General features: G+C 38.2%; 1 protein-coding gene across 5 annotated transcripts in view; it reads left to right on the top strand.

Moving 5' to 3' along the window:
• Window positions 1-14,865, top strand: part of CFAP95 (cilia and flagella associated protein 95) — a 171,991-nt gene that overhangs the window by 93,758 nt on the left and 63,368 nt on the right. For 4 of the 5 annotated variants that reach the window (XM_059412322.1, XM_059412324.1, XM_059412325.1 and 1 more), the window contains one exon: window positions 13,510-13,567. The exons of the other annotated variant lie outside the window; for it this stretch is intronic. In XM_059412322.1, coding sequence (XP_059268305.1) covers window positions 13,510-13,567 — 58 coding nt within the window. The remainder of the gene's footprint in view (window positions 1-13,509; window positions 13,568-14,865) is intronic. 5 annotated transcript variants of the gene reach the window in all.

Below are 14,865 nucleotides of genomic sequence, written 5' to 3'. Positions count from 1 at the left end.
CCCTCATGACTTGAGGTCCCTTGTGGGTGTCCATGACTCTTGTATGCCTCTTTCATCCTAACACTATTCATCTTGGTTGCGATGACTTGCACTCCTTTTGTCTTTCTTGCTAAACTCAATGCTTTAAAGGGAAAACTGTCACAGCTCTATCCCCAGTGCCTATAGCCACTGCACAGTTGGTAATCATTTCTTGAATGAATGGATTATTTCTAATGTGGAACAGAAAATTCTTCTTTTAAAGTATTTTATTTATTTATTTATTTATTTTGTGAGAGAGAGAATAAGCAGAGGGAGAGAGGCAGAGAGAGAGAGAAGCAGGCTCCCAGATAATCACGGAGCCTGATGTGGGACTGGATCCCAGGATTCCGGGATCAAAACCTGAGACGAAGCAGACGCTTAACCAACTGAGCCACCAGGTGCCCTGGAACAGAAAATTCCAATGGAAGAGAGGTATTACTGTTTCCTAGCTTATTTGATTTAGGGTTTTAAGACCTGTAGTGCCAAAAGTTGTTCTGAGTGAATGCATTAGAAGACATAATCTTTTAGAAAATCAGTCTTTATTAAGTTTGAATAGCTGAATTACTTGTTTGTCTTATTTGCTTGAGTATTAGCAAGGAAATAAATACTTGAGCACCTTTTCCTTCACTAATTTCATATGTAATTTCTTCTTTCAGTTAATGTGCACTAATTACAGTGTGCTCTATACCATAGAATGCTGTGATGATTTAGAATCTTCTCTCTTTAATATTAAATATTCTTTTGCTTCTTGCCAACTGTACAGCTGTGGAAGTTAAATGTCAACTTTAAAAGGCAATGAATAAGAATGAGTTTGCTCAATGGACCAAAATAATGTGCTTCAACTTATAAAAAGAAAGGCTGTAATCATAATGTAAATTTAAACTTCTAGTTACGTCTTAACAACAACAACAAAAATAAAACAGAATATAGGAATAGCTTTGTTATTAAGGAGACGTTAGTCAGATGCGTTTATCTTAATTTTTAGATAACATCCATTATATTATGATGGGATTTGACAGTCTGTTTCTTTTCTCACAACTCAACTGATAGCCAGCCCACTGTATTTTGGGCCAGTGTGAAGAAGACACATACCTTTCCTCCTTAAACTGGCAGCAAACGTCTCTGGAACATACTGAAAATCAGAACTAGAATGTTTGGACAACACTTAATCACTCCCAACCTTAATTAGAGAAAAGGGCTTTGTGGATAATTCCTTCCACTTATGTCACAGACTGAGATAATTTTTTTTCTTTTCTTTTAGAGAGTGAAAGAGAAAGAGTGCAAGTTGTGGGGGAAGGCAAGGAAGAGAGAGAATCCAAAACAGGCTCCATGTCCAGGGTGACCCTGAGATCATGATCTGAGCCAAAATCAGGAAGCAGACGCTTAACAGACTGAGGTACCCAGCCTCCCTGACTGAGATAAATTCTTAAAAATTGTGATATAAGGAGCAGTGAGCTTAAGACTGAAGTTGATATCAATGACTCAACTTTAAAAATGAGATTTATATACATTGAGGCTAGATTGAGCTTCTCAAGAACTAGAATTACCGTTTCTCTTGAGAGTTGGTTATATTTCTTTCAATGAGTTTCCAAAGAATTAACAATGCCTAGCAATGTAAGGGGTGAGAGGGAGGCCCAAAGACCTCAGCCATCAACAGTGTTCTTCTGGTCTCAGATGGGGACGGTTGCATGTGTAGGGCATCTCTGACATATATCCCTTTTACTACATGGATAGAGTCATTAGAGGCACAGAAACATAATGAGACACACATTTAAGACACATAGGAAATATGGGTAAGAACATGACTCTAATTCGTAAATTAAGAGGCTTTCTTTGCCCTCCTATCTTGTTTTCAAGAGTTCTGAAGCAACTTTCACTTAATTTGGAAGCTCTTTATGGAAAGCAAATTCACTGATTATCAGAAGGCCCTTGGATACATGATTATCTCATACAAAATCATTTTATGATTACCCATAGGAACAGACAGTTATAGCTGATTCATTCTAAGAAGTAAGGTTTCCATGTATAATATTTGTACTGCATCTGTGACCATTAACCAGTCAACTAACCAGAAACCAAAACAACAGAACAAACAAACGAAACAAACAACAACAAAGTCTATATCAGGCAGATCCAGTTTTGTAAATGAGATTTAGTATAAACATAATTTTAAGACCTTATTTCTCAGAAGCCCTTATTTAAATATTGCATATGTAACCATGCGTGGTTCTGGGATAATGGCTCACCGGAAAAGCCAGTTTTTCTTTAGAGAGAAGAACCAACTCTGGCATAGAATATAAGCTGGGTGAAAAGCATGCCCATGGGGGCCTGTGTCAGTTTGAGGGCAGCCAAGAAGTCCTGACTACCAACCGGAGGATGAAGTATGAAAATTAGGCCTCTTACTAGGACAGCCGTAACTACTGTCTTGTCACTTTGACCAAATTTCATTGTCTCCCAGTGGTAGTGATTAGTGTATATTGTCAAAATTTTATAATAAATGTTTCTTGTTCCCAGAAGTCATCGAAATGCTTATGTGATTCACATGACTGGAGGAGAAAGAAATTAATAGTGTTTTCAACCACAGGGTAGCTATTTGGGCTTAGTGTGGTTTTTCAGAAAAGGCATGGTATGAGAAAATAGGAGACATGGGTTCTACTTCTGGATCTGCCCTGAACTGCTATGTGACCTTGTGCTGGCTAATAAGCCTCTCTGGGTTCCAGTTGTTTCCATCTGCAAAATGAGGGGATTGAAGCAAATGATCTGTAAAGTCCTTTTCTGCTCTAAAATGTTAGGGTTCTAAGGAGAAAGGCATCTGTAGTCACATAAATGGACAAGTTAAATGAGGCCAAAAAGTGTTCAGGCAGTTAAGTTTTCATTGTTGGCATAGAGCACTTACCCATATGTGTGTGGAGTGATTACTTCACAGTAGCCACAGCAAGCTCAGGCCACAGCTTAAACTCTTTCAGTTTATTTCTCTCACTGGGGCACTTAACATTTGTAAAACCTTTGGCACTCTAAAGAGGAAAGGGACTGAATATGAATAGTAAGAGTGTCCCCCCAACCCTCCGCTTTGTTTTTGTTTTTCCTTTTCTCAAAGTGCAGTGCAAGGCATTCACTTCCTTTTCTACCCAGGCACTTCTGTGGTGGCCTATCTCTTGGTAAGTTACCACCCAGATGTTGAACATTTTCCCAGAGGGACAAAAAATTAAAAAAAAAAAAAATGCCCTATGATGATGGTGATGATAACAACAAGGAAAATGTGAAGTGCAGAATGATTTGGTGGATTGATGGCTGACTCAGCCCATCCCTATAAGTGTTTATAGAATCTAACTTCATTACAATAGCCATTCAAGTTACAAACTGACATTCAGGTTTATTTGCATAGTCATGTATGCTCAGTGAGGCCCTCAAAGTAAAATTATGAAGATCGCCTTATTCAATTTACTTGTTTGGTCTCTAGCCTCCAGAAGTAGTCATCAAGAATTACTTCCAGGGGCGCCTGGGTGGCTCAGTGGGTTAAAGCCTCTGCCTTCGGCTCAGGTCATGATCCCAGAGTCCTGGGATCTAGCCCCTCCTCGGGCTCTCTGCTCTGCAGGGAGCCTGCTTCCTCCCCTCTCTCTCTCTCTCTCTGCCTGCCTCTCTGCCTACTTGTGATTTCTCTCTCTCTGTCAAATAAATAAAATCTTTAAAAAAAAAAAAAAAAAGAATTCCTTCCATCTCTGCACATGCGTGCCACAGCTCCCATCAAGAGGGAGGGGTAATTTGCCTGTCTTAGAAATCTGGCCTGGCTCTGTGACTCACTTTGATCAATAGAATATGGCAGAAGTGATGCTCTGCGGCATCTGAGTGCAGACCTTATGAGAATGGTAGTTCCTGCCTTCTGATTCTTGGACTCTAGCCAATAGGCTGTGAGAAGCTCAAGATACATGGAAGAGAGCCACGGCATCATGTCTGACAGCTCCCACGGAGCTCGCACATGACAGATAAAACCGCCTGCCAGCCATGAGGAAGAGCTATCTTGGATATTCCAGTCTAGTCAAGTGCCTGGATGACTGTCGCTCTAATAGACATCACATGGAGTAAAAAACCACCCAGCTGAGCCTATCATCCCACAGAATAGTCAGAGATAATAAAGTAGTTGTTAATTTAAGCCAGTAACTTTTACACCACAGCAATAGGTAACTGAAGCAACTTTTATGTCTCTAACTGCTGTAATTATATGGCTGCTTCTACCATTATTCAGCTTATGACGGAATTTTTGTCATTGCTAATCCACTGGGGATGGAAGCAGTTCAAACTTTCAGGACCGGTGAGCTAATAAAACAAGTGAGTGGCCAAGATTTTCAAATGTTAATATTATGGAATTTCTATTTGATCCGGACATTACCTTTTATTCCATATACATTAATGATAAGCCTTATTACTAATATTATTCTTTATCATGTTGGAAGGTTATGTGGTTGTCATAATGTCATAATTAAAGTCTTCAGTGGGTCTCAATAGATAGTACTATACTATGCATCTTTGAGCTAGAGAAATGGTTTCACAGGAACAATAACTTTCCAGCATTACAGAAATCTTTGCTGCCATCTGTATTTAACTTGATTCTGTATTTGGCACTTACACAGTTAAATTGTTACCTTAACATATAAGACTTATATTGTTCATCCAAATGGCTTGCAAAATTTATTAGGACTGAGGAAATTATATTTGTCCCCAATATCTGAATTCATTCTTTCGACATAATAAGTGCCTACTATGAATTAGGATCAATAAAGTGTTCAGAATGTAGAGATAAAAGACACCCCATTCCTGAAGTAGCTCATCGTCTAATGCATGAAAACAGAAAAATGACCAATTGATACTCAAGTATCTGTAAGGAATACACTTAGCTAAAAGTAACAGAAAACTTAACTAATAGCAATTTGAATAATCAAGGAATTTGGTCAGCTGGCTTGAGATATAAGGGGGTTAAGACTGATGTGGCACCTACATGATGTCATTAAGGATATAGGGTCTTTTTGTCTCCTTTCTTTGTAAATTTTGCTAGTAACGTTCATCTTCATAGTGTCAAGATGGTTTTTATGGCTCCCCAAATTAATATGTTCTAGAAAGGAAGAAGTGAGAAAATGAAGTAGTAGAGAAAGACAAGAGAGAAGGGAGGTTGAATGGAACTCATGATGGGCATGCCTGGTTCACAGAGTAGGAGTTTTCAGGATAGCCACTAATGTTGGAAAGAGATGTTTGGGACAAAGCAGGTACCACCTGAAAGCTATGTTAAGGAGTTTGGATGTTATCATGAAGGCAAGAGTGAATGGTTTTCACGTATGAGATAGAAACAATCAGATTTGTGTTTAGAAAGCAGAGGACTGGAATTGCCGTCAGAAGGCTGGCTGTTGAACTAATCAAGGTCAGACTTAATAAGGTCCTGACCTTTAGTGGTGGTGGTGTGGAGGAAAAGAAGGTTTCATAGTTTAGATGTATTAAGAGAGAAGAATTAGACATCTACTCCAGGTTGATTCCCAGGCTTCCGGTTTAGGCATGTGGGGATTGCTGGGGCCATTCACTGAGGCAGTGAAGGGAAGAGCAAGAGCAAATGCCAGGGAGCAGGTTGGGAGCTGAGACTGGAGCCTGAGCAAGGTCACTGACCCCATCCGATTGCTCAAGTAAGTGTCCGAACTCGTTTCTCTGTCTCCAGTCTTGTCCCTTTCAATCCATTCACCATCCTGCAGCTTGAGTATTTCAATTAAAATGCAAAGAGAACCGTGTTCTTCCACTTTTTAATTAGTATCATTGCAGTATTGTTTTTTTCTTCTTGTGTTAATGAGCACCTAGTATGTGTCTGGCACTGAGCCACGGGTTTTGCCACCTTATTTAATTCTCCTTCTTTGAGATAGGCACTGCAGCTATCTCTACTAAGAAGGGCTCAGAGAGGCAAAGTAACTTCCTAAAATTTCCTTCTGTAGTAAGCATCGGGACTGAGTTTTAAACTCATGTCTGGTCTGTCTGACTGCAGAGCTTGTGTCCTTAATCACTATAATACATTGTTTTTCGTGCTTAGATGTGTAGAGCGCTCCATTTCCTTCAAAGTACTTTCACATGCATTATCTACGATCTACTATTTGTTCTCTCCAAGTAGTGGTCGAGGTCCTGTGAGTATAGCCTATCCTTGTATAGGAAAGGATATCAAAGCACAGAGATAACCATGGAATCCTATTTCTCATTAATTAATCTCTTTATCTAGTCTGTAAGTAAGTATGGAAGAGATACTGAAGGGGTAATTAAGATGTAAAGTGTTTAAATGACTTGCTCAAGGCCCCATGACTACTAGGTGGTAAAAGCAGGGACTAGAATCTCTGGGTTTCCTGGTGTGTTCTTCCTGGGAGGGGACAACTGCTTCCAAACTGCTGGGGAACTTAGCAAGGGCTTGGCTTGGATCAGGAGTAAAAGCAGATTCAAATTGTCCTCTATTTCATCTGGTCTCTCCACTTTTTACCCACTAGCTTCCTCGAGGCTGATTTCTAGGGTGGAACTAGAGGGTGTAATGGTAGGTGAAATAAATCAGTCGGAGTGGACAAATCTGATATGATTTCATTCCTATGTGGAATTTAAGAAACAAAACAAATGAACAACGAAGAACACAAGAGACAAACAAAAAAACAGACTCTTAAATACAGAGAAAAAACTAGTGGGGACTACAAGGGAGATATGAGGGGATGAGTGAACTTGATAAAGAGCGTGAAGTATACATTTATCGTGATGAGCCTGGACTCATGTATGGAATTGTTCAGTCATCATATTGTACATGTGAAACTAATCTAACAATGTATGTTAGTATCTTTTTAAATGAGGGAGTAAACAAAGGTGGAGAAAGATGAGAGACCCCCCAGTAGAAAATCCTTCACAGGGGAGCGGTGGTAGTAATCCCCAAGACTTAGACTCCCCAGTACTCCAGCTATGTAGCAGCTTGGGAGAACAGTGCTCTGAGACTAGAGCAGAACAGAAGTCTCCAAGAGAAATGCTCTCAAGAAGTAAAATTAACTGAACATACTGAGATGGGAATTACTCCGCTGGGAAAGTTTGAGGGTAAATTAGTGGTACATTAAAAAAAAAAAAAAAAAAAGTCCTGGCATGTAGCAGATGTGGAAGAATGATCAGATTCTCTGTGTGGCTTCGTTCCATAGGTAGAAGAAAGAGGAATCTCCGCTCAATACGAGATTTAAAAAGAATGATGATTTCTATTAAGAATGAGACAGAGTTTCCCAGGGAGATTGTAAGCTCCCCTTCTCTTACCACACAGAGTCAAGTAGAATCCATAGCCATAGGGGCTCTACCCATCCTAAATGGTGGGTGCTGCCTCTCCTGCTGCCAGCAAGGGGATTTATTCCAAATTAATCCTCTGCTTTTTTGAGTTTTTGAGTCACTTTCTCAGATTCAGACTCTTAGGTGGGACCAAAGCTGGGTAAAAAGATATATACCCCTCCTTCAGACAAAACAGAAAAGAAGCAGTTGACCCTTAATGTTCTTCCAAGTTTAAGAAACCGTGATTCCATGGGTTTTGATATATCATCTTGTCCCAGATTCACACACGGTACCACAGGGCTTAGTGCAGTTGTAGGCATTTTAACTAATACTGTGGTTTTGATAATAACTTCAATATCAGATTCGTTTTCCTTTTTCATCTTGCAGAACACCTTTAGTTACAACTGGTGAAGTTAGGAGAGGGCATGTGTGGCAAACTGTAGGTGGTGCTGGGCAAAAGCCAGCTGTCCACCTTCCAAGAGTTCTTACAGCGTGGCATCAGACTGGTAAATTTACCAGCATCTGGTCTTCAATTTTACATTTCCAGAAAGACCATTTTATCTGTGCTTCAGAATTTAGCTGATTCATGGAGATTGACTTATGTTCATTAAACTCACAAGAAAAGCCACTGTTTTAATTAGTTCATTTATAATGAGAAACAAAATGTTCAAGTACACCAGTCATGGCAGTCTAACAGAAAGAAGGAAAGAAAGGAAAGGAAGACAAACTGTAATCAGAGTGTTGTACAGACTGTTTGGAATCAGAGCAAGGTGAGTTAGTTATAAGATTACAATGATCAATGGCCTCAGACTCTGATTACCTGATTATAATAGGACTCTTTCACTTATAAGTAAAAAAATACACAATTAAAATTACCTTGAGCCAAAAGGAGAGTTCATTAAAAGAGTTTAAATTACCACATGGAACTCTGGGAAAGTCCTTGGAAGAACTGAGCTTCGGAGACTACTGGATGGGGACCAGCATTCTCCCCCCGTTGGCTTCCTTTTCTCCCTCTGAGGCGAGGGACTTTATATCACAGGAGAGTGACTGACCCTTTCTCCATCAGCTATAGTAAGAAATCCCATGGTAGAGTCCTGGTGGAATCTGAACTGGGGCTGATATTTGGACCTTTCAGCTCTGGGTAGTGACCGAGTACTCAGCAGGGACCCATGGCACAGGCTTGCTTGGGGTGATTCCAGACAATGAACTGAAGTGATTGTTGGCTGTCATAAATTGGATTGGAGCGCTGACTTTGGTATCCTGCAGCTCTGCTCCCAGAACCTCCAGAGAGGTCTCTTATGAGCCAGGACACCTCTTTCTTGTGCCTAGACCCCATGCCTTCCTTGGTTTTCTTATCTTGCTTTCTTGAGTTTCTCTGAAGGCCATTTGCCTTCTAATGGACTTATTCTTTCATTATATTCTTTATAGTCTTTAGCTGATATTTGAAAGGAAGATCTATGTTGATTTTCCATGGTTTTATTTTCAAAAGACCATCTTGTTTCAAATTGGATGAAATATATATCACTTACCGATTTTTCCCTATTCTTCAGATTGAAAAGTGGGGATGGGGGGAATGATATCAAATGGTTTATAACTGACTAACAGTCATCATTCAGTACTGTAAAAGTTTCCATATTGATGAGTCACATTGCATTTTCAGAAAGATCACTGAATATCTTAACCTTCCAACTTTACTTTGATTTCTTATAGTAAATCTGTATTTTTTTATTTATTTATATCTAAATTTTTTAATTGCTTTATGTGTTTGATTAATTTCTCAGTGCCTACCTTGTATCAGACTTTGTGCTTGGAGATGATTATAAAGAATGGGAGAAGAGCCTGAGCTTGAGTGGAATGGATTTCCGCTTGCTTTAGGTGCATCAAGAGTTGCTCAATTCCACCTTGCAAATTGGCCTGCCCAAAGTAACACTCTATTTGACTGATAATTATACTATTTGAGTCATAACTTTGGATGAGAATAGGGTAGAGAAATAGGTTCACTGTCACCTATTAACACTTAAACATTTTAAGATTATGGAATATTTTCATATAAAATACTCTTTGGACATCATCTACTTATTACTGAGTTATACTGTAAGTTAATAGTTTTGCCATATTTAAAAATTCTTTTTAGAGAAAAAATTTATCATGAGTTATAGAGTCATCCAACATATCCACCATATCCACAATATATAACTGACTGTTAGTCAGTTATAAACCATTTGATATCATTCCCCCCATCCCCACTTTTCAATCTGAAGAATAGGGAAAAATCCTTAAGTGATGGACATTGGCTCCCAGTTTTTCACTGTTACAAATAAAGCTAGATTCAATATCCTTATATCTCCTTACCTTGAGTATATATGCAAGGATTTCTTAATACTCAAAAATATAATTTCCACTTATTAAGATATATGCACCTTCAGTTTTGCAAGATATTGCCACTCTTAGTGTGTGAATATGCTCTTGCTTTCATATTCTTATATACATTGTAGAGATTTTTAATTTTTACCAAATGGATTTAATACAGTGGTACTTTGTGGTTGTTTTACCATTTCACTACTGAATTTAAGACAGTTTTAAGACTGAATTTATTTTCAAGTGTTTATTAGCCCTTTTATTTTCTTCCACTGTGAGCTATTTATAGCCTTAGGCCATTTTTCTATAGAATATTGTCTTTTATTGATTTCTAAGCATTTTTTATTTATTCCTGATACTAATATTATTTGACTTCGTTTTAAAATAAGTATCTTCTTGTCTGTGATTTCTCTTGGAACACTGTTTATGCTGTCTTTTGATTAACAGAAATTTTAAATGACAATTTAATCAAGAGTTATATATAAAATGCCAGATTATGAACCTTTTAGAAATTACATACATACATGTATGTATATGGAACATATATTGAGTCTATAAATACATGAGTTATTTTATGTCTTTAAGCAAATTTTATAATTTTTGTCATAAATGTCTTTTAATTGTTCTTTTAAATGTATTCATATAGGAACACTAGAGATTTTATTATAGTTATAAATGGGACATTTCCACTTTAATTATGCTTTCTAATTTCTTGTTGCTGGTATATGGGTTTGCTATTTTTGTATATTGATCTTGTATCTAACAACCTTCATGATACTTGACTGTTACAATTTGTAGATTGTCTTGGATTGTTTTAATGTAGACTATCATCTGTGGAAGATGAAAATTATGTTTTTTCCATCCCAGTTATTACACTTTTTCTTTTTCTTGTTTTACTGCATTTTTTCAAATCTCCGATTCATAGAATAGAATCCAGTTCATTGAATAGAAAGACTGTTGGAGGGAGAACTTCTGTGACTGTTTGGGAATGTTTCTGGAGACAGTTTCATCAGTTTAGTTTTGGTTCTCATTTACTGCTTTCATCTTACAGTCATGTTGCACTCTCTGTTCATTTTGAGTATGTTGAATTTTCCTGGACTAGCAACTATCAGGTAATTCTAAGGAAGGGCAATGAGGCATTTAGGCAGTTTTCTCAATCTCTTAGTTCAAGAGTGCCCTCTACTGTTGGATCACTGCAGTGAACGTTATCTCATTAAAGGCACCTTTTTTTTTTTTTTTAAAGCGCGGTGGTTTAAAGCGTGGACCCTTAATTTCTGAACATGAGTTCTTATTTTTCTTTACCTTGCTGATTGCTTCCCACTTTCCCAGAGGCAGCATCTTCCTAAGACTGCTGCTGTGGCCTTGAATACTTTCCGGGCCTCTTTCTTGGAAAGCCAATGTTCAGATCCGCTAGTCTCAGACTTGTTCTCAATATTTCCCCAAGGGGAACGATCCTTCTTTTTTGGGGCTGATGCCTTCTGTGTTCCACCCCCGTGATGGACTTGCCACCCTCTCCTCTCTTCCATGTAATCCCTACCTGATTTTGCTCCAGAATAGGCCCTGGTTCTGGTGCTCCTGATTTTGGATTGTTCTCCCACCTCCATGTAAACCGAAATTTGTAGTCTTATACTCTCGGGTGGGCAATTTTGTGATTTCACTTGCTTTTGCTGCTGATCTATATGGTTTTGGAGGGTATATGTAAATATTTGGGTTTAAGGAACCTAAGGATCTAGGATTGTGATCTAGGATAACAATCTTGTCCTGACTGTAGACTTGTCATTTTATCTTTGTGATTCTGTCATTTGTTGATTTATGTATTCAATGTGTTGTTAGCTTTTTTGACTTAGGATCTTCCTGGTGCTTTGATCAGTAGGTAATGATCTTTATAACTAAAAACTTTTGACAGAAAGTCAATTGCATGTTATTAATATAACATATATTATGTATGTTTATATAACATAATATATGTTATATAACATATTATATATGTTATATTAATATAACATATAATATAACTTCGTGTTAATATTTTCTGGATGTGTCTCTTTTTGATGTGTCTTTTTATATGCTTTTACCTTCAAACTTCCTTTGAAAATAATTTTATTCTAGGTTTAGGTATTCTAGGTATAGGAACATAGAGTTGTACTATGTAATACATGTTGTTCAGTTTAAGTCTGAGAAATGCTTTCACTGATGAGTTTAACCCTTTACTTTCATTTTGATTGCAAAGATATTTATTTTTATTTTTATGATTTTAATTTGTCTTATGAACAGAAAAGATTTTCTTTTCTTCCTTTAATTCTCCTTTACTGCCTTTAAAAAAAAAAGATTTTATTTATTTATTTGAGAGAGAGAGGGAGAGAGGGCACTAGTGGGGTCAGGGGCAGAGGGAGAAGTGGACTCCCTACTGAGCAGGGAGCCCGACATGGGGCTCCGTCCCAGGACCTTGTGATCTTGACCTGAGTGGAAGGCAGACGCTTAACTGAGCCACTCAGGCACCTCCTTTCCTCCTTTTTTATTAGATTGGTCTTTTAAAAAATTTGTTTGCTAGTTTGAAACTTATACTTCTAATTTTTGTTCTTTTAGCTGCCAGTACTCAAACCTAAGTGTGCATGAGCATCACCTAGAAGGCTTGTTAAAACACAGACTGCTGGGCCCTACCCCCGGGTTTCTAATCCAGCAGATTGAGGCTGGATCGCAGTTGTATGTATTCCTAACAAGTTTCCAGATAATGCTAATGCTATTACTCTGGAAGCCCCACCTCAAAAGCCTAACAGGAACTGGTTGGCTACCACCAGATAAAATATTAGCACCTGCATCCAATAACCATTCTGAGTTCGACTTTCTTGTTATTTTGGAATTCTGTTGCTTGTTTAATTCTCTTTCCCACCAGCAGAGCCATGAATTAAAATGGTGAAATTTCCTTGTGCTCAACATTTTTAGGTGTGCAATTCTCAGAGGAGTTTCTTCGATTGTGTAGTCTCATAATATTTCCAGAAACAGAAGTAGGGCTTTTAAAAATTTAATTTAAAAATTAAAATTTAATTATTTCTCTTAAAAAGATTTTTCTCCCACCCTGAGTTCCAAACAGAGAAACTTTCTCGCAAGTGTCTCTGGACATGTGGCTGGAGTTTCTCTGGTTTCTTATATATGAGGGTGCAGACTTTACAGGCTCCTAGCTATAAGACGGAGGTTAGCTCTTTGCCTTCTGTGAACCCAAGGCCATGTCTCCAGCCCTTCATGTGCAGTTCAAACTCTAGTTTCTAGCCTTGGCACATCATCTTATGACTTCTTATTCTAATGAGTATCCTCTTCATTTCTAGCACCTTTGAGTTTCCCTTTGGAGCTAAGTGGTGCTTACAGACTTGGGGGGGGGGGAGGATGTATTTATTCAGCATTTCTGTGTGTTTAATGGGGTGGGAGTTGGGGAGATACATAATCTCAGTCCACCTGGTGGTCTTCTCTTCTCTTTTTCTGTTGTCATCTGGCAGAGAACATGGGGTCTAGGGTCAAAAGGTTCGAGGGGCAGAAAGTAAAGGGAATCCCAAAAGTTTGGAATGCACCTGAGCTCAGGGACTTGGGACTGGTAGAGTATCATTAGTAGAGGAGATTAAGTGGTGTTGAATGGGAAGTGATTGAAGGAAGGGCAACCTGTGGTGGTAGGTAACGCTATAAACAAGGTCTGGGACAGTTGAGGGTTTTAAAATTTTTTGTTGGGGCCAATCTTCCTTAAAATGTTTTTATTTTGTGTGAAGTCTATAATGCTAAACCCTTTGAATATCTTTCTTTTTGGAGTCGTTCTTTTCTCAGATACTGACTTGTCCCTCTTAGGTATGCCTTGACAACATACGCTGAGGAATATGCTGCACCGTACGATTATGAGCCACTCGTGAGTATGACATGGCTGGAAAGCCTCATTCTAGTACTTACTTATTTATGTGCTTTCAGTGATTCTTCGCATCTAGTGTGAATAGTCAGGCTTGGGAAGAAAGGACAAATTGCTGAGATTTATGATGCTGTGTATTTATTTAGAGATATTCGCTACTTGTAGGAGTCAATGGAATGTTTTATGGTTATGATGTATTTTTGGAAGTTTATAGATTTCAGGAAGAAAATATTGCAGTGTCCAAAATGTATTAGTTATCTTCTTCTTCATCTTGTTTTATTGTCCTTTCCCCTGAATTCAATTTATCTGGAATAAAAACCTGCCTTTCAATTCATTTGTATTGCATTGACACATAAAAGTAAGTGGTGTAATTTAGCTTTGGGAGATGTGTGTGTTGGTAGCATATGTCCAGTTCATAACTTCATTTTACTCACACTTAAAAAATTAAACATCAGAAACAAAATAAGTCTCCTTCCTCTTCGTCTTGTTATGGAAGTCTTGGCTGGTACAATAGGTAAGAGATTTAACTATTGAAAAAGAGGAGGAAATGAAGTCATCTTTATTCTCAGAGACTTTTATTATCTTCTTAGGAGAACTAAGATATTAAACTGAGAAGTAATTAGTAGTAGAAATAAGACCATTTAGTAAGGTGATTGAATACAAAATAAGTACTTCAAAAATAATCTTTGCTTCATATCAGTACTGCTTAGGAAACTATAAAAGAAAAAAACCCACAAATTACTGTAGCAACACAAATTTTAAATACTTTTGTGAAGAAAATTCTCAACCAAATAAAGATCAATAAAGAAGATGTGGTAGTTTGTCTCCAAGGAGGGTGGACCTTCCACAAGCCACTTCCCTACGACAAAGTGAGTAGTGCCCCACCCTTGAATCTGAGCTGCCAGGAAACTGATTTGGGAAGACCACAGCAGTGACACTATGCTAGATCGAGGCTGGACTGAAGAAGACTGCTTCTGAGTCTTGGATCCCTGAGCCCCCATATAAGAACTCAAGGCTACTCTCCTGGAAGGAGAGGCCATGAAGAGGAGCTCTGATGAGCTTGATTCATGAGTGAGGACGCCATCTTGGACGTCCAGCCTCGTTGAGCCTGAGGTGCAGCTCTACCTGCTCTTGGACTGCAACCCATGAAAGATTCCAAGAAGAAGATAATAAATTCTTGTTTAAAGCCATTAAGTTTATTTTAACAAATGTACACCCGAAGATAACCGAGACAGAAGTCTTGACTACAAGGGAATAACAAGCATTTTAGGAAGCTTGAAAACTAAATTAATTATGAATTA

The sequence above is a fragment of the Mustela nigripes genome, chromosome 9, assembly GCF_022355385.1.
Source record: "Mustela nigripes isolate SB6536 chromosome 9, MUSNIG.SB6536, whole genome shotgun sequence".
Classification (NCBI taxonomy): Eukaryota; Metazoa; Chordata; class Mammalia; order Carnivora; family Mustelidae; genus Mustela; species Mustela nigripes.
Note: the sequence above shows the minus strand (reverse complement) of the source record. Positions and strands in the feature narration are given on the sequence as shown.